The 25,423-nt window shown below is 60.0% G+C and overlaps 2 protein-coding genes across 2 annotated transcripts in view; both read left to right on the forward strand.

Moving 5' to 3' along the window:
* Window positions 1-18,829, forward strand: part of SRRM3 (serine/arginine repetitive matrix 3) — a 28,923-nt gene extending 10,094 nt beyond the window's left edge. Inside the window, 15 exon segments of the mRNA XM_056326704.1 lie at window positions 1,612-1,713; window positions 5,752-5,886; window positions 6,006-6,086; window positions 6,479-6,508; window positions 6,904-6,972; window positions 7,268-7,303; window positions 8,056-8,106; window positions 8,210-8,314; window positions 8,981-9,152; window positions 14,824-15,033; window positions 15,035-15,121; window positions 15,123-15,154; window positions 16,044-16,271; window positions 16,526-16,663; window positions 18,506-18,829. Of these exon segments, the coding sequence (XP_056182679.1) occupies window positions 1,612-1,713; window positions 5,752-5,886; window positions 6,006-6,086; window positions 6,479-6,508; window positions 6,904-6,972; window positions 7,268-7,303; window positions 8,056-8,106; window positions 8,210-8,314; window positions 8,981-9,152; window positions 14,824-15,033; window positions 15,035-15,121; window positions 15,123-15,154; window positions 16,044-16,271; window positions 16,526-16,663; window positions 18,506-18,722 (1,693 nt within the window). The 3' untranslated portion in view covers window positions 18,723-18,829.
* Window positions 18,830-22,855: 4,026 nt separating this feature from the next.
* Window positions 22,856-24,943, forward strand: HSPB1 (heat shock protein family B (small) member 1). Its single transcript, XM_056326750.1, has 3 exons — window positions 22,856-23,394; window positions 24,314-24,377; window positions 24,596-24,943. The coding sequence occupies exons 1-3, from the start codon at window positions 23,034-23,036 to the stop codon at window positions 24,753-24,755; spliced, it is 585 nt and encodes a 194-aa protein (XP_056182725.1). The 5' UTR covers window positions 22,856-23,033; the 3' UTR covers window positions 24,756-24,943.
* The last annotated feature ends 480 nt before the right edge of the window (window positions 24,944-25,423 follow it).

Raw genomic sequence — 25,423 nt, forward strand, 5'->3', positions numbered from 1 at the left:
TCTATGTGTTAAGTGCAAAACCCCAAATCCCTCCAATGGGGTTATAAGCAGCGCCGACGGGTGGAGGAGGGAAAGGGCCTGGTGAGGTGCTCCTGCCTCCATCACAGGATCCCTGGATGCAGGGCGGGGGGGTTCCTCGGCCTGGCCTTGCCCCCTGCAGATTTGCTAACAGCCCAGCCGCGGTGGCCCATCTGTCACCTCTTGTTTGGCCTCATGTCCCCTCTCTGAGAACATCAGCCGCGTTCATAATATGCTGCAGCAAATGCTCATCTTCTCGGGCGGACATCTTCCTGCTGCTGCCGGCTGGCGGCTGGCCGTGGATGGCCGGGGCTGGCAGCTCCATCCTTGTGCTGGGTGCACCGCCACCGAGGGTACCGAGCAAAGCAGCATCGGGGGGTGGGTTTGGCCCTGGTGTTGGGGCCCCCTGCACCCAGGCAGGGTGCAAGGCGAGGCGAAGCAGCTGGGTTGCCTTCCTGTGTCCTCCTGCGGGAGTCCTGGCCAGCTGGGGAATTAATGAGAGCCTTTCAGGGCAAATGAGCTTGTTAATATTAATTCCCCTCTCCTTCCTGTTCCCCTTCATCGGCACCACAGTGGGTGGGGGTGGGTGCTGCCACGTGCCCCTCTGCACCCAGGGGCACCCACTCCGAGTGGTATCACTGTCCCCAGCACAGGCTCTGCGAGGTGCCAGCCTTGGGGACCGCAGGGCTTGGCCAGGCTGTGACACCCAGTTTTCTGGGCTCCTTAGTGGTGATGCTGATGGGGTGTGACAGCGAGGATGGGATGCAAGCAGGCTCTATAGACAATGTGGGTGAGGACAGGGGGACACACCTGACCTCTTCCCTCTCAGGGTGGCAGCATGGTGGTGACATGGGGTCCCTGTCCCTTTGCCCTGTCCCCAGGGACAATGCTGAGAGCACTGCAGGTCCCTCCACCACATCCCTTCATTTGGATGTTTTGGTCGAGGGGGATGCTCGGGTGCTCTTGTGCAGCTGAGGGATGCGGCACAAAACTGCCTGCCCAGGGCTGTCACCTGTCCCTCCTCGGGGACACCTCAGGGACTGCTGGAGCGCTGTGGTTTGCTGCGGCTGTTCTCAGATGCCAGGGACAAAGTGATTAGTGTCTCTCGTTAATAACCCTGCAGTGGCCTGAGTCAGCGTTTGGCATTAGCGCAGAGCTGGCTTGGCTGCCGGGGCCCTGGCACAGCATGGGGATGAGGGAGGGAGGCTCACCGTGGGACGGAGGTGCCAGGCTCAAACCCCAGCGTCACCAGCTATGATGCTGGCACTGCTGGGGGCGTTTGGCAGTGCCAAAACCCGGGGCAATGGCAGGGAATGGCAACCTCATGGTCATCCTCTTCTTTTACCCCTTCCCTGATATCCCTTCCTCTGCCAAGCACTGCTGGGAGGGGCAGGCAGGAGAGAGGAGGACATGGAGGGTGGTGGTAGGGGACCAAGCTCTCCTTCAAGCCCTGGTGACTGTCACCATGCCACTTCTCCTTCTGACCAGGCCCTTGGGCCACATGTCACTCCAGAAGTTATGGGGTCCTCAGCAGGTCCCTGGGGAGCCCATGCTCCGGCCACAGCAGCTCTGACTGCATCTTTGCCCATCCAGGTACTCCGAAGAGGAGATCCGGCAGAAAGTGGGGACCTTTCGGCAAATGCTGATGGAGAAGGAAGGTGTGCTCACCAGGGAGGATCAGCATGGGCGCCAAATGTAAGTGAGGCATCTCCGAGTTGGCCTGTCTGTGTCCTGCTCACCTCTCATCCCAGAGAGGCACATCCCAGATTGCCTTCAAGTATCAGTGGGTGGGTGGATGGATTGATAGGGAGAGGGTATCTATAGGGATGGTTGGGTAGATGGATGGATATAGAGAGGGTATATAGGGTTGGATAGATGGATATAGAGGATATATAGGGTTGGTTTTGGATGGATGGATGGATATAGGGATGGATGGATGGTTGGATGGATGGATGGATGATATAGGGATGGATGGATGGATGGATGGATGGATATAGGGATAGATGGATGGTTGGATAGATGGATGGATATAGAGAGGGTATATAGGGTTGGATGGATGGTTGGATAGATGGATGGATATAGAGAGGGTATATAGGGTTGGATGGATGGATGGATGGGTGGGTGGTTGAATGAATGGATGGATGGATGGATGGATGGATGGATGGATGGATGGATGGATGGATGGATGGTCAGTTGGCTGGAGGCAGGGATTGCCTCTCTGAGGCAGTATCCTACCTCTGGAGAGGTTAGAGTTTCTCCTGCACTGGTTCTTTTGGAGACCTCAGGGTGCTGTACAGAGAGGCCAGCACTGCAATACTGCTGTCCCAGATGATGAAACCAAAGTGCAGAAGGTCTTGATGCTTGGCTCAGCCCACCAGGCAGTGGCAGAGACCAAGCTGCAGGTTTGCTGTGCCTCACCGCTGCCTGCTCCTGCCTCTTTGGGTCACTTCTCTGCTCTCCCCAGGGCTGAAATCTCAGCCTCTGCCTCCAGCCAGGCAAGGGCACTGGTTTCCAGTCCTTGCTCTTAATTCCATAACAGGATAGTCTGCCTGCCTCCAGGTGTGAAGCTGGGGCAACTCAGCTAGGCTGGTGATGGTTCAGCAGGCTGGTTGCTGTTCTGTAACCCTAGAAATATTAGTGTTAGCAATAATAATTATTAATAACAGTAATAATAATTTCTGTTGCAAGGAGTGCAGGCTGGATAGGCAGGACTTGAGCCTGCTTCTCGTCTGGGTAGACCAGAGCCTGTGTCTCCGTGAGGCTGCTGTGACCTCAAGGAGCCCCATGGATGGAGCTTCTCCAAGGATTTCCTGCCCTGTGCCTCTGCCTCCTAATCACTCCTTATGATGCCTGGTCCCTGGGGGCTACTTATGCCCCAGGGAGCTTGCGGCTCAGGTTAGGTATCCAAAGCAGCCTAGCTCCTGCTGGGAATGTGGTGCTTGCTCCTCCTGCCCTGCACAGGACTGTCCCCAGCCTCGTGAGGATCCATCCTGGCTCGATGATGATTTATCTGTGCAATACTTAATGGCCCAGGCAGCGTGGCTGGCCCGGCGCGCACCATCCATCAGCCTGGAAACCAGGTCACTTGGGACAGGAATAGATGCTGCAGGTTCACTGAATATTAATGCTTCATTAGGGTCAGGAAATCAGGGCAAGGGGGGAGGCAGGGAAGCCGTGGCGGGGAGGGGAGAGCCTTCCTCCCATTGCTCTGCCAGCACCCAGGCAGGGAGGGACACCGCTCCAGGAGGGACACTCGGCTGTGCACAGCCTGGGATGGGGCGCATGGCCCTGGGGCAGCACAAAGGGTCCTCCTCCAGGCAGGAAAAAAACAAGCCATAGGGAAAACCAACCTGCGCAGGTCATAGAGCATCAAACCTGACTTGTTAACAAGTGGCCTTTGCCCATGGGGGCATGAGTCATCTCCAGGGCATCTTTCGGGGGCAGGCTCGTTAGGGCTGGCACCTTAACGAGCCCGTAGGGAAGCCAAAGGTGCCTTAAGGTTGTCCAGGCAGCCCTAGCTGTCACCTTTGAGGGCTTGCATTTGCGAAACAAAGGGTAATCATTAAAGATTAGCCCAGGGGCTATAAATAATAGTGCTGAGCTGGAAGGAGCCGTCTCAAAGCAAAGGATTGCTCGGAGGAGAGCAGAGCCGAGCCTGAGGCGCTTGGAGGAGGCTGGCATGAGCCAGGTCCAAAGGAGGTGGCTCTTCAGGCAGTGGGGACCTGAGCTGCTGAAGTCACTACCAAAGGATGTCCTGGGTGCAAAAGGGCTATGCTGGTTGAAGAGGCTGGACAAGGGAGTTAAACTTCAAATAAAGAGCCCCAGTCCTTGCAGTGGCTGGGAGAGAACTCAACAAAGCACCTCATGGGCCGGTCCTGCTCCAGCACCTCTCTGGACTTTTACAGCTGGGTTTTTGGCTGCTGGGACTATGAGTCTGAACCAGCTGGTCTCATTTCAAAGCAAATGCGAAAAGCTCAGCATCATCTGCAATACTCCCCAGGGGAAACTGAGGCACTGAGCAGAGCCGTGACCACCTGAGTCCCTGGCTTGCTCTCTGCGCTCCTCCAGCTCCTGTCTCTATGTGTGCACAGCCTGGCGATACAGCCCGCTCCCCAAGGAGTAACTGCTTGATGGACAGGCTGGTGGGACTGAAAACAAACGTGAGAGTGTGCCGGGCAGGGAGGGATAATTGGGGCAGCACAAGCCCGTCTTGAGCCACTGAGCACAGCTAATGGGTGAGATGCTGGCAGCAGGCTCTGGCATGGAGCACTGCCCGCTCACGGAGCAGACAGTCCAACAGGGAATTATCCCCTCTCTCTCCTCTCTTTTCCTCTTTACTCCCCTTCCCACGCTCGGGTGGGTGGTTGAAAGGCCGTTCCTGCCCTTGGGGCATGGCCAAAGCGGGAATCACTTGGAGAGGACCCAGAAAACCATGGCTGCGGTGCAGAAGGGAGTCCGAGACCCGCTTGAGCGATTGTCCATGATCAGGAGGAGGCTGCCTCGCTTGTAGTTTTGGTCCAAACCTTTTTTAATTGGGTTAAACAGCCCAGAGCCTGCCTGTGGCCAGGAACGCCAACACGTGCTACTCTCGGATCTGCCATCTGAGGCTGGGAGCATCCCTTCATTCAGCCGGAGGTGCTGGCTGGGCTGCCAAGGGACTGGTGCCATGGGGGCTGCGCTTCTCCACCAGCATCCCCGGCTGCACAGCTGTGGGCTGGGAAGGGCGGAGGAGCCCACATCCAGTTTCTGAGGGCAAATTTCCCTTAGGAAGCAAGCGCCTGGGCTGGTGTGATGCTGGGCATCCTCCAGGTGTGGACCCATCTGCTACAGTTCCCTCCAGAGCACCTATATGGCCATATCCCTCCAGGGCAAGATGTCCTACATTCCCCAAGAGCAAACTCCCAGCAGGATTTGATGCTGCTTCTGGGGCTGATGGCAGAGGAGGGCTGGGGAGGTGGGGGGTGGCAGGGAGAGCCTGGGCAGGAACTCCTGGGTCCCTCCTGCCTGCCTGGTCCAGCTGCCAGACCTCTGTCAAGCCCTGCCTGCAGCCCCGGTAGTCAGTGGCAACCTCCCACTGGTTTCCATGGCAGCAGGAAAAAATTAATGCTGACGAAGTCACTCAGGAGAGAGAGGAGTCCCTGATGGCTCCAGGCCTGATGGTCACCCACCCTCTCACACCTGACCCAGGGGGCACATCACCCATCACCTGCCTGAAGCTAGGGTGCCAAGCCAGCGGCACACAGGGGTGCTGGCCTCAAAGCCCGGATCATCCTGGGCAGCTCCCGCCAGCAGGCGGATAATCGCCCGAATCCCCTGACCCTCCTGCTGGCTCCTCTCACCCTAATCTGGCCCTGCCGTCTACCTGGACTGACCCCAGCCTCCTGCTCAGCTCCAGCACTTGGGCAATGCCCAAAGGGGCTCCAAATGATGCCAAAGCTGGACCCTGCAGGGGGATGGTGGCCTGAGCCCCGCGGTGTCCCTGTGCCAGCCCAGCAGGGATTCCTGCAGGGACAAAAGCCCCAGGAAGACCCCAAGAACACCACCACCATGGCTCTTTGCTGCATGTGGACCTCTAGGGATGTGACCAAGGTCCCCTGGGGGTGTTGTGGCAGAGGGGATGTCCCCCAGCTCCTGTAGCTGCACTGGGGCTGCTCTGGGTTTCCTCCCAGCCTGTCCAGTGGGAGATAGGGAGTGGGGAGCCCCTAATTAATCCTGTGCTTCCTCCTTTGGCAGCGTGATAGAAAACCACCACGGGATGGATGGGGAGGAGTACACGGTGGAGTACCCCGACTATGGCGAGGGCTGCCTGCTGCAGTGTGACTGCTCGGCTGAGTGCTACCGTGAGGACAGCAGCCACCGCGAGTACAGGTCCAGCCAGACCCACAGTGGGATTTTGAGGAGTGGGTGTGCAGGGGGTCCCCGTTGGGGGACACAGAGGCCAAGGGGCCCTCCCTTTTTCCCCCAACACTGTCTGCTTTTTCCCGCAGGCTGAAAAGACGCTCAAGCAGCTCCACCTCTCCTCCACCCAAGAAGAAAAAGAAAAAGAAATCGGGTCACCGCCGGAGCCGGTGAGTCCCCAGCTGTCCCTGTGCTGTCCCCTCTCCTGGAGGGCATCTCTCCTGCCAGCACAGCCCTTCCCCAGGCTCTGGTGGAGCAAGTCCCCCCACGTTGGAGGTGCAATGCATCCTCATGCATCGATGGTGCAACACGCACACGCACGTGCACGCAGGCACAGCACTGTGGGACGCACCGCGAGCCCACCCAGCTGCATGCACTGGTGGCACCTTGCCTGGTCCATGCTGGGAAGGAGCCAGCTGCCACAGGGCACAGCACCGGGCAGGATTTGACTGCCTGAAGGGTCTGGCTCTGTTTACCTGCTGGTCCCTCCCTGGTTAGTGGTGGCCACCTGGGCAGGATGCTGTCCCTAATGTCCCTTTCTTCTCTGCCTTCCCCATGGCAGCAAAAAGAGGAAACCTGGCTCGGAGCGCAGGTGAGTGCCCGCTGGGCTGGGTGAGCTGCAGGGTCCCTGCTGGGTGTGCAAGGCCACTGGGCATGGGCTGGCCTCCACCATCCACTGTTCCCCTCTGAAATCCCAGTGGGAACTGGGCCAGCCTCCTGCTGGAGGCTACGGGGCCCACAAGGTGGCAATGGGACACAGTGGGATTCAGGCGCTCCGGCACTAAAAGCAGCCAGAGCCCTGCCAAAAGCCCTTCTCTATCCCCCACCCCAAATACCCTGAGGAAATAACTTCCATGTGATGTTCCTGCATCCCGTGGGTGGTCCAGGGCAAGCGGGGGGCAGTGGGATGGGACTCCTCTGGGCCATGAGGGCTGGGGAGTCCCTTGCTCCTCCCTCAAGGGCACCCATTTTCCCCCCCTCCCCCAGCTGTGACAGCTCTTCACCCATCCGCAAGGAAAAGAAAAAGAAGACTGGAAAGAAACACAGACGTGACAGGTAGGATGGACACTATGTCACCTTGGGGATGACGGGGCTGGCTGGGGAAAGCAGGGCTGGTCGGTGGCTGCCCAGGCCCTTGGGCTGGGGCGGGATGAAGGCATGGACAGGGATGAGTACTGATGGCTTTTCATGGGACCATCACCCCACAGCAGCTATCACCTGGCCCATCCAGTAGCCCACCACAGGGCCACCCCCCTGTCCTTGTCCCCATCCCCTGAGGCCACCCAGCCTTCACTCCATGCTGCCTGGCTCAGTGTGTCTCCTTCATCTCTGCCTCCTCTTCATCCCTCAGGTCTGAGTCGGGGTCACGGAAGAAGAGAAGACACAGGTGAGAGTGACGGCTGCTGGGAGCCACCCTGCTGCCACCAGCGCTGGCTGCCAGCTTCCCCCATCAGGGGTTCCCCCTCCCCTGCCCTCCCGCTGTCCCCATCCCCTTTGCCCATGGGGATGGACCCATCGGGCGCGGTGTGGGGTGAACGTGGGCTGTCATCACCCGCCGTCTGTCCACCTGTCCCTCGCCTGGTGAGTGTCCCCCTCACCCCACATCCAGACACCGCTGAGCATCCCCCACCCTTGGAGGTGGCACTGGGCCACTCTGGGTGACTGCAGGGTCCCACACGGCCCTGTATGTCCCCCGGGGGAGAAGAGGTGATGCAGGGCAGCTGTGGTCAGGGCAAACCCCGATGCCCTCTGCAGGCACCGTTATTTTAGGGTGAAAAATTAAAAAACAGGCAAAGGGTGCCTGGGTGGGCAGAGGGGCTCAGAGTGGGCTGGCACAGGGCAAAGCAAGCAGGGGGGTGACAACGGGCCTGAGCCCTGTGGATGCTGAGCAGAGCTGGTTCCCCCTTGCCACTACCACCCCCTCCTAGCCAGCCTTGCCAACCAGCATGTGGCCCCCTCAGTCCCCCAAAGCCAGCTGGGATCCCCACTGCAGCTTGAAGCTTGGTGGAGCCCAACTCCAGACCGGGCAGGTCCCCTCCATCACTCCTCCCGCAGCCTCGGTGGCTCTGGGGGGGCCAGGGAAGCCCCTCTGGGTGCTGCCCCCACTCCTGTCTCTGCAGCTTTTGGTTCTTCCCGCAGGTCCCGAAGCCCCAAGAACAAACGGAAGGAGAAAAACAAAGAGCGCAAGAGGTGAGGGGCCGGGACAGTGGGGAGAGCGGGGTGCTGTGTCCCCCTGTGTACCCCCCACAGCGGCTCAGCCTGCCCCTTGGCCCCCCGGCCTCCCTCTCAGCAGGTCCCGCAGCGAGTCCTCAGCTTGGCGCTCACACCGGCGCAGCTCCTGCAGCTCCCACAGCGCCTCGCTCTCCTCTGACGACAGCGGCTCCAAATCCCCCAGCAGGTAGGGGCAGCCCGGGACCCCTGCCCCATCACCAGCAGCCCCCCCAGCCTCTGTGACGGGATCGCTTCTGGGGTAGAGGGCAGGGAGGCAGGTGGCAGAGAGGTCCCTGTGATGGGGACCCTCATGTGATGGAGGGCAGGGAGGCAGGTGGCAGAGGTGTCCCTGTGATGGGGACCCTTTGGGATGGAGGGCAGGGAGGCAGGTGGCAGAGGTGTCCCTGGGATGGGCACCCTTTGGGATGGAGGGCAGGGAGGCAGGTGGCAGAGGTGTCCCTGGGATGGGCACCCTTTGGGATGGAGGGCAGGGAGGCAGGTGGCAGAGGTGTCCCTGTGATGGGCACCCTTCGGGATGGAGGGCAAGGAGGCAGATGGCAGAGGTGTCCCCGGGATGGGGACCCTTGGTGTGATGGAGGGGAGTGGGATGGTGCTGCAGCACCTTGAGGGGGGTGTGTGTTGGGACCACGGTGCCCAGATGGGGGTTTCAATTTTGAACTCGAAAAAACACAAAACACCGATTTTCACCTTGTTTCTTGCTTTGGCAAAGCCTGCCCCACCATCTCAGCCCCAGCACGCAGCCGGCAGCTCTGCCGGAGCCAGGCGAAGGGCGATGGCGCGCTGGGCTCGGGGCAGGAGGGATGCCAGCGGCTGACGGTGCGGTGCCCCGCAGGCTGAGCCCCAAGCGCCGGCAGGACGGCCCCAAGGGCAGCAGCGCCCGCTCCAGCCGCAGCCCATCCTCCCCCTCGCCCCGCCGCTCGGCCTCGCCACACCAGAACGGGCACAAGGGCAGCGCCCAGAACGGCCGCCACAGCCACGGTGCCCCGCTGCCGGAGCCCTCGGATGTACGTAGGCTTTTCTTGGATCACCGTTCTCTTCCCTCCCCTCCTCCCTCTGCAGGACCCCCCACCCCAGCTCTCCTCTCCCTTCCTTCCCTGCTCACTCGGCTCCCCCCTCGCCCAGCCCAGGGCACGCGGGGGAGCTGCGGGGTGCAGGATGTACCCACCCGGCACCCATCGACCTTCCGCTGGGTGCGCAGTCTCCCTGGAGGAGCCAGCCCATCACCTCAGGGCAGGTATCGGGGCAGCCAACCCCTTCCCCAAAGCCACGCATCACTCTGTGGATGTCACCCCCCAGGGACGATGGCTTGGCAGGCCAGTGTCACCTGCCAGGGTCACCACCAGGCTCAGCACCTCCCTGGGAGGGGATTGAGCCCAGAGAGCCAAGGAATGGGTAAAGCTGGAAAATTCTTATTTCCCCACTAGCCCCACCACTCCCCAGAGCCAAGGCGCCAGCACCAGCACTGAGGACCCCCGCATCCGATCTGGGGATGGGCGTTAGGCCAGGGTAGGATTTGGAGGGGGTTTGGTGCTGGGTGCTCAGATTTTAGGAACTCAGGCTCCCCGTGCCAGGTGACTTTGGAGCCAAGTGCCCCCCAGCTCTGCTTCAGCTCCCCGGGGGTCCTGATGAAGCCTGTGGGGGCTGCTTCTGCACTGAGTGGGGCAAAGCCCTAACCCGGCAGGATCTGGGGGGCCAGCCCCAGTTTAATCAGTGCTGGGCTGGTGAGGAGCTTGCTTTGGCTAGTGGGGGGCTGGAGGCAGGGCTGCACAAAGGCAGCGTGCTGGGGGACCCCACTAATGGGGGGCACACAGGTCCCCGCTCACCCCGGGACACTTTATTCCCATAGGTGAGGTTCTGCAGGGATGCTCCCAGGCTGGCAGCACCCAACGCTGACACCCCAACACCTGTGGGGCCAGGGGGACCCTGGAAAATGGGGCCAGGAGCCCCCCACCCCATGTTCATGTCCCCTGCGGCCTCCCCAGCCCCAGCCCAGCACCCCCCAGCAGCACCCAGCACCTTGCCCACCTCTTGGGGCACCTCTCTGCTTTCTTCTTTCCTGTGGTTTCAGCTGGGGCATGGAGGGGGTTTGGGTGCCCACCCAGGCACCCGGCTCACCCGCTCTCCCCCTGCCCACCACCCCCAGCACCCAGCATCGCCCAGGCCGCCGAGCTCCCTTGGCTCCCCGGCACCAGCGGGACTTCTCTCCGACAACTTTCTCTCTCTTTCTCTCTCTCTCTCTCTCTTCTTTCTCTCTGGTTTCTATTTTTTATTTTTTTTTTCTTTTTAATCCCATCTGTGTTTTTCTTTAGCCTCCCATTTGAAAAAAACCCAAACGGTAATATACACTTCCATTTCTTGCTCAGCAGAAGCAGGGACGAGGGGGAGGGAAGGGCAATGAAACGTGCTTTTTTCCCCCCCCTTGTTTTAGTTTCCTTTCTCATGGTTTCTTTTCTTTTCCCTTGTGATGTACAGAAATGCAAACGATATATATCTCTCTTATTTTTCTCCCACCCTTGTCGTCGTCATGTTGTTCTAGAACTTTTTGCTTTTGTGTGTGTTAATGTGGAGAAGAAAAAAAAAAAAGCAGATGTGTTTTCTAAATATTTACGACCGCTGAACATTGTATTTCATTTTCTATATTTTGAACAAGGAATTTAAAAGGGAAGAGAACCGAGCAGCTCTTCACCTCAAAGGTAGCGGGCTGGCTTCAATATCGTGGAGCAAATTGCCCTTTGCCTCCTTGAATTGGCTACTGGTGGCCAGATCCTGCTGCCACGGGGCTGGTTTTCCTCCACAGTTGCAGGATGAGGCTGTTGGGTGCTGGGTTATCCACCCCCGCCCCGAGCAAAGCACCCTGCGGCCATCCCACACCTGGGCATCCACATCCTGTATCCTGGCAGGACGGGTGCTGAGCATCCTTGGTACCTTCCCTCCTCCAGCCTCCTGCAGACCCCCCCAAAACTCTGGACTCAGCCGTGCCCCCCCAGCACCCCCAGAGCCGCCGGAGGAAGGGCTGCCCTGGGGTGCTGCATGGTGTTGCCTTCCCTTTTAAATACCCAGTCCCGTCTCCATCCATCCCTGCTGCCTTCCCCAGCCTTCCTCCCGGGTCTCTCCTCCTCCTCCTCACCCACACGCACCCTCCGGCCCCTCTTTCTCTCCAGTTTTCTTTGGGCCAACACAACCCAACAACCCTTGCCATGTCCCACCTCCATCCGTCGCCTTCCCTGCATGTTATCTGGGACTTTGCCATGTGATATAGCGACTTTTAAAGACTGAAACGCAGCCGGGTTACAGACACCAGCCAGCAAACCCCCTGCGGCCACCCCGCTAAAACAAAACAAAACAAAACAAAACAAAACAAACCAAAAAGCTAATGAGACCAATTTAAAAAATAATTTCAAATATTCTAAGCAAAGCAAACGGGATTAGCCGAGGGGTCTGGATCGCCGTACTAAAGAGTCCTTGTCTTTTTCCCATTCTGCCCTCCAAATGTGGAGATTATTGTTTTCTTTTTTTATTATCGCATTCCTGTCACTGCCAATTGCAAAGGTAGGTATTTTGTCCACCTCTGCACGTTCACTTCTGCAGATGAGCCTGTTGAAAAGCACCGTAGCTTGATTTAATGTTATTTTCTCTTTCTTTCTGACTTTCTCTTTCTTTCTCGCTCTCCTTCTCTGTCTCTCTTTCATTTTGTCTCTTTTTGGTGGCTATATATAATTTTTTTTATTATTATTATTTGTATGGTTTTCCCCAGTTAGCTGCAAAGCCATGCTCTTCTCTTACGTTCTTTATTTATATTTTTCGCCCTGTCCACGTAACATTTTTTTCTTTCTTCCCCCCTTTTCTCTTCCCCGTCTCCTCGTGCTGTCGGTAGAATGCATTTCTGTGTCTTTCAGCCCTCCGAATTTGTGTTCGTTTCCATCCAGGGGCCGAGCACGGCTACTCCATTTGAGTCCCCCCTTAGGGGCTGGGTAACGAAGGCAAATATAATTAGTGAGGAATAAGGGCAGCAGCCAGAGCCCAGGGGTGGGAGCCGCAGCACGTCCTGGGCACAGGGGGTTTTGGGGTGGATGGATGGGGCAAGAAATGAGAAACTGGGGGAGATGTGTGGGTTTAGCCCCTCCTCGGGCCATGACGGAATAAACCACCCCAACCCAGGGAAAATATCGGGGGGCTGAAACGGGGAAAGGTTGAAATCTCGCTCCGTGGAGAGAGACAGGTCCCCAAGGGCAGGGGACAGTGTCCCAGCCCTGGCCACCCCATCCCCACAAGCCCCAGTGTGCGTTTTCCCTTTTGCCGATTTGGATTTATTTGGGATGCTTTTACCTTCGTTGCCTTCCCGCACGCCCGGGCAGGAGACCCCCTCCACTCCCACTCCGGGGTTCAGGTGGGAACCCCTCGCCCTGCAGCCCCAGCCCACGGCGTGGCCAGCCAGCACCGAAACGCCGCCCTGGGAAAGAGGAACCCCTTCTCTTTCTCTCTTCATCCTTCTCTTCATCTTCATCTTCTCTGCTTTTATTTTTCCCTGCCCAGATGCGGGGCTGGGCATGGGCTCAGCCGAATCCCCACTCCCAGGGCTGCTGCACCCCTTTGGATGGGGTCCGTGTCCCCTCGCTTGCGGGGCAGTTTGTGGTTTGTGGGGCCTTTGCAACAGCAACAAGATTTTTGAAAAAAACCCAACCAAGCAAACCAAACAGCCCCCCCAAATCCCCACATTTTGGCTCCAGCTTGCTGGCCTGCGGCTGGAGGTGTTGGCTTATTCGTGGGGACAGGGAGGTGATGCAGGACACGGAGTGGCTTGTGTGACCCCCCCAACCCTAGGATGCTGGGGGACGTGGTGGCCTCATCTCCCTTCTGCAGCATCTTTGCAGTGGTCCCCAGGCTTCCACCCAGCATTTTGGGGGAGAAAAGCGGCATTTAGGACATGGCAGGGTGGGTGGAGAGAACCTTGTCCTTAAGGATTGACTGACCAGGCATGTCTGGGACAAGGGACCAGTGGGGAATTGGGGTCCCTGTCCCCAGCTCAGCCCCGGGCACGGTGACACAATCCTGGCTATACTCCAATCTCCTGAACCCTGTTAGATACCCTTGACTGCGCTCAGCACCACCCCGCGCAGGATTGACCCCTCCAGGGATGCTCAGGGACCCTAAGCCGGGCTGCAGCTGGGGAGGAGGAGACCCCCAAAGCCCCCCATGCTGGGGTTTGCCACCTCGGTTGGGGCCGGCAGTGCAGGAGCTGTTTCCACCCATCTTTTTGGTCTGGTGGTGTTGCAAAGATGGGGAATCCCGCCCCCCCCCCCCCCCCCCAGGCAGCGGCTGCGCTCGGGGGGAGCTCAGAGATGTGGGAATTGCTGCGTGCTGGATCCTGGGGCTGGGCAAAACCCCTCAAGAGCCCGGCACGGGGCTTGGCCGCGGTGGTGGCCCAGGATTCCCCCCCCCCTTCCCGTAGGAGAAGTGAGTTGGTTTGTTTTATTTCTCCTCTCTCTGGCTCTGTCTCTGTCTCTCCTCTCGCTCTTTCTTTCTCTCTTGCATTTTTGTGAATCTAATGATGCACTTATATTGCCCCGCTTTTCCCTTCTCTTCATACCTTACCTACTAAAGGAGGAAATGCCACTTTTTTGGTAAGTGGATGTTAACCAAGAGGGACTTAAAAAAAAAAAAAAGCATATAATGGAAAAAAAAAAAAAAAAAGGAAGCAGAAAGCAAAGTCTGTGTTGAGTGCTGATGAGAACTTAGCAGTTCCCTGCAGAGTCACAGCTAACAGCTCAATGCGTGTCCCAGGAAGAGCTCAGAGACATTCGTTTATCTCAGTAACGAGGACATTTGTGAAGTTTTGCTTTGTTCTTTTAATTTGATTTGATTTGATTTGGATGGTTTTTTTCTTCTTTCTTTTTTTTTTTTTTTGGTTTCTTTTTGCCTTCTTGCCCCTGGCCCCCCGCCCCCCTGCCTTGCCCTCCATTGTCGCTCTGTGCCGTCCTCCTCGTTTCTTGATTTGTTTTAAGCTGAAAGCCGTACTATATAGAAACGACACATATCTGAACATATATCTCTCTATATATGTGCATGCCTCTGTGTGAGCAGACCCCCCATCACCTCCAGCCCTCTTTGGTTCGACCCCTTCCCCTCGGCTCAGTCTGATTTACTCTACCCCACCTCCCCACCTTCCCTTCTCTCATCTTTTCTTTTCTCCCCCCGTTTTCCTCCCTTCGTTTGGGTTTTACCCCCCTTTTCCCTTCCCCTTTCTTGGTTGGGGTGGGTGGGCACCAGGGTTTGCTTTATCCCCGCTCCAGGTGTTTTTTTGGGGGGTGGGGGGTATTTCTTTCCCTTCGAGCTCTCCCTCCCTGACGACTTGGGGGTTTCTTGGATTTTCTTTTTTTTTATTTTCTTTTTTTTTTTCTCCCATCCCACCCCTTCCTTTGGGTTTTAAAAAAATTTTATTTGAATTATTTTTTTTGGCGTTTTGCATGCGGAGGTTTGCATGACCCACGTTGTTGAGGGCGAGAGGAAGGTGCAGAGTAGCGTCTGTGTAGCCTGCCTTATGCGATGTGCGTTGACGTTGTGAACCGCGCCCCCAGCCCGGCACCCCCCATTAAAATCCCCTTTCTCCTTCTTTCTTCTCTTCTTCCTCCCCTCCCTGCCTTTCCTCCCTTCTCTCTCTCTCTCCCCCCTTGGCAGAGGCCGGCCTCGGCGTCCCCCTCTCCACGGGCTCATGGCAGGACGGAGCCGCCATCCCCCCATGCCCGGGGGGGACGACACGGTGTCCGTAGCCCCCGGTCGCCCACACCGGAGCGAGCCAAGCATGGCCACCGGCATCGCTCCCGCAGCGCCTCGCCGCCGCCCCGCCACCGCGGCCAGAGCAAGGGACGGCCACCGGCCCCCCGGGACCCCCCCGCCGCCGCCGCTCAGCCCTGCCGGCTACAGCAGCGACTCAGAGGGCTCGGCAGGCTCCCACCCCTACGACCCACCGCTCGGCCCCCGACAGGAACCACGGCGCCCATGCCAAGAAGTAAGGGGGGCTCTGGGATGGGGTCATGCTATTCCTGCCGGGACATGGGAGCTGCTCTCTGGTATTTGGGGTGCAGCCCCATGCGGGCATCCCGGTTCTGTCTGGGCAGAGCTCTGGGGGCCAAGCTGGGGACCAGGGCAGGGCTGGGATGCTCAAGGGATGGGGACAGGGATGGGAATGGGGACAGGGATGAGGATGGAGATAGGGATGGGGACTGGGATGAGAATGGTGACAGGGATGGGGATGGGGATGAAGAAGAGGATGGGGACAGGGATGGGAATGGGGATGAGGATGGGGATGGGGATGGAGATTGAGGGAGGGATGGGGATGGGGACAGGGATGGAGATGGGGATGGAGATGAGGATGAGGTTGGGGATGAGGATGGGGATGGGGTGGGGATGGGGACAAGGATGGGTGGCGATGGGGATGGGGATGAGGATGCGGATGAGGATGGTGATGGGGATGGGGACAAGGATGGGTGGCAACGGGGATGAGGATGAGGATGGGGATGAGGACAGGGATGGGGATAGGGATGAGGATGGGGATGGGGATGAGGATGAGGATGAGGGTGGGGATAGGGACAGGGAAGAGCCACAGTGGGTCAATGCCAGCACATCACAGGAAAGGTCATACCCACAAGGGATTGTTCCAGCACAAAGGGCAGTGGCTGGATGGCTGCATGGCATTACAGCATCCCACAGGGTGCAGGATCCCAAGCAAGCCAGCACCCCATGCTTTATAATCAGGGGTGCAGCCCAGCCAAAAGCTGGGGCCATGTAGGTGCTCCCGCTGCTCCCCCATGGGAACTGGGGGTCCCCGGCTCCCATGGGGACAGCCTGCAGGCCACAGCGGGAGAGATACGAGTAGCGGCTGGGGTCTGCCTTCGCAGGGTGAAGGAGAGGCACCACCGGGGCCGGCCCAACAGCAGCTCGGAGTCATCAGCCAAGCACTCCCGGCACGCCTCGGAGCGGCGGAAGAGCCCATCGCCCAGCCCTGGCCAGCGCAGCAGCTCCTGGAGCTCCAGCGGCTCCCTCTCCAAATCCCGCTCCCGCTCCCGGGAGAAAAGAGCAGGACGCAGCCGCTCCCGCTCACCCTCACCAAAAAAACCTGCCAGCAGGTCAGCCCCCGGGGAGACTTGGGCATGGGGGTACCAGCAACGGGCTCAGAAAGCATCCCTGGCTCAGGGTGGACCCAGCCAGCCCGGGGCTCAGTGAGGGGGCTACAGGCCATTGCTGGCCCTGGTGGCACTGGAAGCGCCAGCCCCAGGTGGGGTGTCACCCCTGTGGGGAGCTGCTGGGGGTGGGCTGTCCCTGCATCCCACCTGGATCCCAGCCCACACCCCTGATGCCCCTCATCCTCCTCGTGGTGTAGAGAGAAGGACAACGAGCCCCGAACACGTCACGGTGACCCCGATCCCACCCGCGCCCGGCGCCGCTCCAGGAGCTACTCCCCCATCAGGAAGAGGAGACGTGACTCCCCCAGCTTCATGGAGCCCAGGAGGATCACCAGGTGGGTCTGGGCACACGGTGAAGCCTCTACCACAGCCTCTGGCATGGCCCAGGGCTGAGCTCTGCCACCAGCCAGCCCCGAAGGACGTGTGGGTGGGTGGGTGGGTGGGCAGACGGATGGATAGACGGACAGATAGATGGATGAATGGATGGAGGGGTGGATGGACAGCCAAATGGGTGAACAGCTCTCTGGATGGATCGATAACCCTGAGGACGACCAGCTGGGTGAATCAGCTGGCCCAGCCAGATGGATAAGCAGGCTGCCTCCAATATTACACCTTTCTGATGTCTCCCCATTTCGAGACATGCAAATAGGAATTCACCTTAATCTGCATGCGCATACTCCTGCAAGACCTATGGCCTCAAGCGTGTCTCTCCCCTGCCCTCCAAAAGCTGGTTTCTCCTCCTTGAGATCCTATTGACTCAGGAGCCCAGGCTGTAAGACAGGCAATATTTAGTGCCAGACGAAACACTGTGTGCATATATAGTACCTCGTTAACATGCAGCGCTGGCGGCGGTACTGGTGGCGAGCTGAGATTACCTCGTTCCTGACCTATTTGTCTCTCCTGCTATCAGCTGGGAGATCGGGACCGTGGGGTGGAGGGGCTGGATTTTCAGAAATCAGCTCTGCCTCGCTGTGGGAGGGTTTTTATTTTGCCTGGGCTGGATTGAAGTTGTAAGGAGGGAGGACAGGAGAAATACTGCTCAGCTGGTGGATTCGAGCTCCCCACAGCCCTCCCTGATGGATGCCCTTAAAGGACACAGGCTGGGAAAGCTGCTCCCAGTCCAGATGAAGGTTTTTCAGCCTGGGTACCACTGGTTTTGCATCCCTCCTGCTCCATCCCCGAGCTGGGATTTGCTGGGGCGTCCCCAGGAAGGCGGCAGGGCTTGGCCGGAGGACACAGCCCACGGTCCCTGCAGGGACCATCCCCCCAGTCCTGTCACCCATCCTTGGGACGGATGGGGATGGCAGACCCAGCTCTGTTTGTGGTTCAGGAGGAGCAGAGCCTGTGAGGCTGGGAGGATGCTGTGGGGAGGGGGCAGCCAGGGGGACACCCCTAGCCCCCCTCACCTGCCCTTTAGCCCAGCCAGAAGCCCCAGGGCTTTTCCTTGCCCTCCTGCCCTGTTCCTGGTCCCTGTCACTCCCCACCACCCCAGGGTCCAGCACCGTGTGGTCCTGCCTCAGTGATACCAACTTCTCCTTTTCCATTTCATCCCAAGGTCCCTCTTGGAGAGCATCGCCGCCAGCCTGGCTCCCAGGGTAACCTCTCCGCTTCCTCCTCCTCCTCTTCCTCCTCCTCTTCCTCTTCTGTGTCTCCTCATACCATAGGATGCCCTCGGCCCCCAGCCGCCTCCGGGTCTCTCCTTGGTCCCACTAACACCGGGCCGGGAGAAGGGGGCAGGAGGCCGGCTCCTGTTACCGGCTCCAGATGTCACTGGCCCCCATGTCCCCCCATGTCCCCTCATCCCCATTGCCCCCCTGTTCCCCACGTCCCTCCTCATCCTCAGGCGCCAGCGGGCCACAGCTCGCCTCTCGCTAATCCTGAACGTCTCTTTTTCAGCAGCTTTCAGTCTTTGGTGTCTGGGAAACACAAAGGCCACATTAACCTGCTCACTTTCTGCCCTCGCCGCTGCCTAATCCAGGACTAACACCCCGGGGGGGCTGGGGAGGAGGAAGGGGATGGAGGGGGGAGTGATGCTGGATGGCCGCATCCTGACACCCCGCAGCCAGTCTGAGCCTGACCACCCTGCAGGGATGCTCAGCCGTGCCGGGGTCCCAGTGCCGATCCCCTCCCCGAGCTGCTGCCGGGGGCCTGACTCAGTTTCCCTTTTCCATTTGCAGCGCTCGCAAGCGTCCCATCCCCTACTACCGCCCCAGCCCCTCGTCCTCCAGCTCACTGAGCACCTACTCCTACAGCCGCAGCCGCAGCCGCAGCTACGACAGCTACAGCACCAGCCGCAGCCGCAGCCGGACTCGCAGCCCCCCCAGCCGCTCCCGCAGCCCCAGCCGCAGCCCCAGCTACAACAGCCACAGCAGCTCGGAGAGCGCCGGCTTCTGAGCCCCCCAGCACCCGGCCGCAGCCCCTCACCATCCCGGCTGTGCACCCCCCGCCAATGCCACCTGTGCCCCCAGAGATGGGGACCACCGGGGAGGTGGAAAAGAGCCGGGGGCTGCTAAGGATGGACCTGGCAGCAGGGGAAAGCAGGGGCCTAAAACGCAAATGGGTCCTTGCATCGCCCTGGGAGGGGGTGATCCCCCCCTCTGCCCGGGGGGTTAGGGGGGTCGGGGTGGGGGAGGGGAAGGATATCTTCTTATTTCTGCCAGCGCTGGGGTGGGGTGGGGTGGGCGAGCACAGAGCGAGGGAACAAATAGCTCAGCAGAGACCTTGAGGTGAGCAGGCGGGGGTGGCTGGGGACCCCCGAGAAACACCCCCTGTGCTTTTTGGGTTGGTTTGACATTTTTAGCACAAATGTGTCCTTGGTGGGGGGGGGGGGGGGGGGGGGGGCGCAGGCAGGAGGGGGCTTCTTCAGTCCAGGCTTGGCTGGAGGGTGTGATGCCAGCTAGACACAAGCTCCCACTTTCCCCTGGCAGAGTCATCACCGTTTCCCCATGGTGTCCCGGGGGACAGGGGCACCACCAACCATTTTGCGCCCCCCCTAGACCCAAGCACACGCCGAGCCATGGACGAACAAAAGCTGGCAGCACCCGCAAGTCTCTTCCCGAGTGGGGAGGTCCGGGGGGGGGCACTCCTGCAGGATAACACAGCTTGTCCTGGCTCAGGAGCCGGCCCTGGCACCCATCCATCCATCTCAGTTTTAGGAGGACCGAGCCATCACCCCCAGGAGGAGGGAGCTGTGGGGATGAAGGCTGGGCTGGGGATTTTCCACCCCTGGGGCTGCATCCAGGCATCCTCCGGCTTCGGCATGTGGTACCCCACCTTTGGGCTCGCAGCCCCCAGCCACCTCTGGCTCCTGGGCCTCGTGGTGGCTTTTTAAACTTAATTATTGAAAGAGAGAGGCAGGAGGGTCCCGGGCTTTGCCGGCAGCCCTGCTTTTGCAGGACGTTGCTGATTTTCCAAAAGAAAAAAAATCCCTTCCCAAGCACTGAGGACAGTCCTGGCCCCCCGGGGCCGTTGGTGTTTAATCCCCGCGGGCCCCGGATTTTCCAGCCGGCTGGAGCAGGACGATGGGGATGAGCCTCCCTGGGTGGGAGGGCAGCTGCCCGGATTAACCCGCTGCCCTGGATGAAAAGCCGGGCTTTGGCATCCCGCTTGCCGCTGGTTTGCAGCCAGCCGGGATCGGGGGGGATCCTTTGGACTCCAGCTCAGCTGGTAATGCGACAGCCTCGTTAACTGGCGGGCTGATGAACCAGAGGTCCTGGCAGGGCAGAGATGTGAGCAGAGGGGCACTCCAGCATCGTCTCCCAAAGCCGGCACGTTGAGGAACAAGGCTCAGCCACTGGCTGAGGATTCACCAGCCCTTGGAGAAACATCTCCAGGTGCTGGGTCGTGCCAGGTGCCCACCCCTGGGTATCCCACCCACCCCCTGCTCCGCTGGCAAAGCTGCAGGTCACCCTCTGCGGTGCCCAGACAAGTGGAGCCATTAGAAATGGAGTGACCAGGTAAGGAAGGGACACACTCGTGGCTTTCCATGGCTCAGCTTGTCCCCATGTGCCAGCCCCGGGCAGTGCAGCAGCTCTGGATGCAACTGTGGCAGGAGGAGGAGGTGAAGGGTCCTGCTCCCTCCGAACCTGGGGAGATGACGGGCATGAGTGTCCCAGCATCCCTACAAACTCCTGAGCCACACACTCTGAAAACCATCCCACCCCTCTCCAGCTCCGGGCACCCCGTAGTCCCCATCCCACTCATTATCCCACAGGGAAGCTCAGACTGGCCACAGGAGCCCCAAAACCCTGCTGGGAGTTGGGGGTGGGGGTGTGTCCCCTCTGAAAACATCTGAATTCAAGCCACTGGTGGTGGTGGTGGGGTATTTTGCCAGTGGCTGCAGCCCCCAGCCCTGCAGCCCCCTGTGGCTCCTGAAAGCCCAAGACCCAACTGCAGCGCCGGCGCGGACAAGCCAGCACATCAGGGAAAATTTCCAGTCTTCCTCTTTTACAGTCTCTTGTCTCCTGCCGCGGAGGGAGCTAACTGGAACAAATACTCTGTAGAAATACTTCAGTATTTTCCTCTTGCGCGTGCGCTCTCTCTTTTTTTCTGGGTTGTGAGTACAGCTGTAGATTCAGTGAGCTGGTTCAATTATAATAAAATATACAGTATATATTGTAAATGACTCTGCTGGGCACGGAGCAGTTTCTTCACAGGGGACAGCACGGCAGGGGTGACCGGCTCCATCCATGCAGGCTTGGTCTTATCCAGCTGCCCACGGACCCTGCTGCTCTCCCTCGCCAGCTGCCCAGGGCTCGATCTCCCCCCCGGGTGCATCAGCCTCTGGCTCTGTGCAGAGCGGCGCTGGGCACCAGTTGTGTCTGATCCCCCAGAGCATCCTGCTACGGGGTGGGGGAAACCCTCTGGGGAGGCCCCGTTGCTGGGGCAGATGTGTCCACCTGCACCCTTCCCATCTCCTTGCAGCCCTCCTGACTCCCTGCATCCTTCTCTGCATTCCCTCCCGTTTGTCTGCAACTCTCCCATCCATCCCGTGCCTCCTGCAGCCCTCCCAGCATCCCCCTTGCATCCCTCCCATCCCTCCCAGCATCCCTCCCTGCATCCTTCTCTGCATCCCTCCCTTTTCCCTGCATCCCTTCCTGCATCCTGCTCTGCACCCCTCCAGCACCCCTCCCTGAATCCCTCCCATTTCCCTGCATCCCTCCCTGCATCCCTCCCATTTCCCGCATCCCTCCCATTTTTCTGCATCCCTCCCTGCATCCTTCTCTGCATCCCTCCCATTTCCCACATCCCTCCCACCCGCTCACCCCCACAGTCCCTGCAGCGCCTCATCCCCCCTCCTCCCCCCGGCTCCCCTCCAGCCTGCGGCAGCCCCGCAGGATGTGGCCCCGCACCTCCAGCCCCACACGGCTCAGCTGCCTTCAGCCCTTTCCCCCAGCCCTTCAGAGGCACTGCTGGGCTCTGCCCCACACAAAGGGGTTGATGGGGCGGTGGGATGCACTGGGACACCCCAAAAATCCTCTGCTGCAGCACCCCCCCTCCTCCCTGCATCCCCATCTATGTCATGAGTGTGTCAGGTCTCAGCTACTGCCTGTCTCCTGGTGCTGGTCACGCGCTTCTTCAAAGTGCAGCAGCCAGAGCTCAGCCCCAGCAGGCACATCCCACCACGGTGCCTCTGTCCCCCCAGAACTGGCCGGTCCCACCCCACAGGGCTGGGGGGAAGGGGGGATGGGGCAGAGGTGACTGGGTCCCGGGGATGCCAGGCTTGCTGGGCTGGGAAAACAAGCCCTTCCCTGGGACTGGGGGCCTGGAGCTTGGCCCCCAGTGGGAATCCCTTCCCAGGTGCCAAGTGGCATCACTGGAGGCGCGTTTGGACGTCAGCGCAACAGGCTAAGGGAAGGAGCCACCCTCCCCAACCTGAGAGGGTGCTGCCCCCCCGCCCCCCTCCAGCACCCTTGGTCCCATCAGCGCTATCAGCTCCACTGGCCCCCACCAGCCCCCATTTGCCTCCACTGGCCTCCATCAGCCCCTCCTGGTCCCACTGGCCCCCATCAACCCACACTGGTCCCACTAACTTCTATCAACTCCTCCTGGTCCCACTGGCCCCCATCAGTCCCTCCTGGTCTCATTGGCCCCCATCAACCCACACTGGTCCCACTGGCCCCCATCAGCCCCACGGGTCCCCCCCAGGGGGCTGGAGCAGCCTCACCCCAACCTGGCGCTGGGGATTTCCCACTGTGCTGTCGAACCCTGAAGCCACAGGGGTGCCAGGGTTCTGGGGGGCTCCAGAAGCTTCTGGCTGGTGGGTGACGCAGCGGGTACAGGGCTGTGCACAGGCTCTTCCACTGACTCATCCCCCTGCAGGTGCTGGCCGAGCCCCATCCCCCTCCCCACGCTGCCCTGCATCCCTGGGATGGTTTTACGGGCAGCAAAGGCAGGCAGGCGGGGGCAAGGCTGGGAGCAGCTCCAAGGACCATCCATCACTCCCAAGCAGACACAACCTCCCGCGGCAAGAGGCAGGCGGATGTTTCCCTGGCGGGAGGGACCTGGGGGGCTGCCAGCCCCGGCCCCCTGCTACCCATCCAATGCGGCTGCGTGTGGCCGCCCCAGCGCCGGCAAAGTTTCTCGTCCCTTCCTTGGGCCCTGCTGAAATTTCCATTAATAGCCAGCTGAGCTGCCCGGCTAAAAATAACCGCCAGGCCTCTTCATAAGCCACCGCTGGCCACCCCCCCGGCAGCCCCACGCACCATGGCCGAGCGCCGCGTCCCCTTCACCTTCCTGCGCAGCCCCAGCTGGGAGCCCTTCCATGACTGGTGCCGTGGCAGCCGCCTCTTCGACCAGTCCTTTGGGATGCCCCATATCCCCGAGGATTGGTACAAGTGGCCGAGCGGCAGCGCCTGGCCGGGATATTTCCGTCTGCTCCCCCGGGAAAGCGCGCTGCTGCCGTCCCCCGGCTCGCCCTACGGGCAGGCGCTGAGCCGCCAGCTCAGCAGCGGCATCTCCGAGATCCGCCAGACCGCCGACAGTTGGAAAGTCACCTTGGATGTCAACCACTTCGCACCCGAGGAGCTGGTGGTCAAGACCAAGGATAATATCGTGGAGATAACTGGTGGGTACTGGGGATGGGGGGCTGTGGGGTCCCCCACCAGGCAGTGGGCTTGGGCAGCTGCCCCAGCTCTTGCTGCGGGGAAAAAGGGTGGAAGGGCAAAATAGAGCGGAATAAGTGATGGGACACAAAGAAAGGAAAATCAAAAGGTGGAGGCAGAGGGGGCAGGAGAGGGAAAAGGGGAAGATCAAGGCTGAAAGGAAGACCCAGCATTACAAGCTCAGTCTCGGGGCACATTCACGCTGCAGATGTTGCATAGGGTGAAGAGACCCCTCCAGCCCTCTTTATTGTCCCCTTGCTGCTGTCCCAGCCAGGACATGGGGCGGGACCCCCCGGCTGTGAGCCACAGAGGGACTTGGGGGTGACAGGGGGGTGTCACGTGCCCTGCGCCCCCCCCGTTCCCCCCGGCACCCTGGGCAGCTCAGCCAGGGATGCCGTGACGAAGCCCAGGCCCCGCAGCACGAGGCCAGTGCATGCTTTGTGCTTGGCAAAGGGGAGTCTGCAGGGGGTGGGGGCAATTCCCCAGCCAGCTGGATTCGGGGGTGCAGTCCCAGGGTGCTCAGTCTCCAGCCCCCCTTGCCAGGGACCCAAAATGAGGGCTGTGGGGCCAGCTGGCAGCGGTTGGGTCTCCTTGGCCACCACCAGCTCCTGGCACCACACTTTGCTCCCTGGGACTTTGGGGGATGCTCCTGGAGAGGCCCCACTGCCCCTGGTCCTGTCCCGTCCCCCAGTTACTCCAGACTGATATTAAGTCAAAGAAAACCAGGAGAGGCAGAATCATCCCCTCCCTGATGCTGGATGATGCTGGGATGTGGCGGTCGGGGCAAGGAAGGGGCACCCCGGGCACAGAGACCCTCCCAGCTCGCTGCCCACCCAGCCTGGCCCCTTCCAACCACCCCAGGATTATTTTCTTTCCTGTCAGGCAAACACGAGGAGAAGCAGGATGAGCATGGCTTCATCTCCAGGTGCTTCACCCGAAAATACACGTAAGTACCAGGGAGGAGGGGAGGTGGGATCCTGGCAGCCGCCTGCGTGTGTTTGCCCACTCACCCATCCCCTCAGTGCCCACTGGCCAAACTGGGGATGCTGTTCACCCAAACTGGGAGCAGAGGCAGGTGGCAATTCAGGGCTGAGCATCGCATCCCCCGGGATCAGGGTGGGGTGGTGGGTGCTGCAGCCCTGACACCCCCCTCTCCTCCTGCAGCCTCCCCCCCGGCGTTGAAGCCACAGCCGTGCGGTCCTCGCTGTCACCCGATGGCATGCTCACGGTGGAGGCCCCCCTGCCCAAGCCGGCCATCCAGTCTGCCGAAATCACCATCCCCGTCACTGTCGAGAGCCAAGCCAAGGAGCCGGCCAAGAAGTAGGCAGAAGCCAGGAGGAGGAGGAGGAGAAGCTGCCGCTGCCCCCCACCCAAAGCTGCAACCTCACACCCACCCCCCTCGCAGCCCCCTTTTTACTGGTTATTTTGTACTCGCCCAGTCACCGAGTGCCTTGAATAAATGTGAAGGAACCGGTAGAATCAGCTGGAATAAAAAGCAGTGAAAGAAACGTGTCCCCATGCCCTGTGTCTGTCCCCTGGGACCACCGGCACCGGCTCCCTGCCCTGGCAGGGCTGGACCAGAGCACTGGGCTGGGGCTGGCTGGGGCCAGCGTGGCCACCAGGAGGGCTACCGAGCCCTGCGCCAACAGCCTGGGGTCAGCATCCTGCAGCTCCACATCCCAGGTTCAACATTCTGGGTCTTCACATCCTGAGTCTCCCTGTCCTGGATGTCCCACATCGCAGGTCTCCTGTATCTCAGCTCTCCACATCCCAGCCTCCAGCATCCCATGTCTTGACATCCTGGATCTCCAAAATCTCTGGTCTCCACACCCCAGGTCTCCAATACCCCAGGCTCATCATCCCAGTTTTCCACATCCTGGGTCTCTGACATCCAGGTCTTCAAAATTCTGGGCCTCAACATCCATCCCAGGTCTCCTATATTTCAGGTCTCCAAACCCCAGGTCTCCAGCATCCCATGCATCTCTGACATGC

This window comes from Falco biarmicus, chromosome 1, assembly GCF_023638135.1.
Source record: "Falco biarmicus isolate bFalBia1 chromosome 1, bFalBia1.pri, whole genome shotgun sequence".
Taxonomy (NCBI): Eukaryota; Metazoa; Chordata; class Aves; order Falconiformes; family Falconidae; genus Falco; species Falco biarmicus.

What these genes read in the sequence shown, in the direction of transcription:
- HSPB1 (XM_056326750.1), top strand. Translation starts at nt 23,034, where the DNA reads ATGGCCGAGCGCCGCGTCCCCTTCACCTTCCTGCGCAGCCCCAGCTGG. An exon ending in TAATATCGTGGAGATAACTG is followed by an intron (nt 23,395 to 24,313) that starts GTGGGTACTGGG and finishes CTTTCCTGTCAG; the next exon opens with GCAAACACGAGGAGAAGCAG. An exon ending in TGCTTCACCCGAAAATACAC is followed by an intron (nt 24,378 to 24,595) that starts GTAAGTACCAGG and finishes CTCCTCCTGCAG; the next exon opens with CCTCCCCCCCGGCGTTGAAG.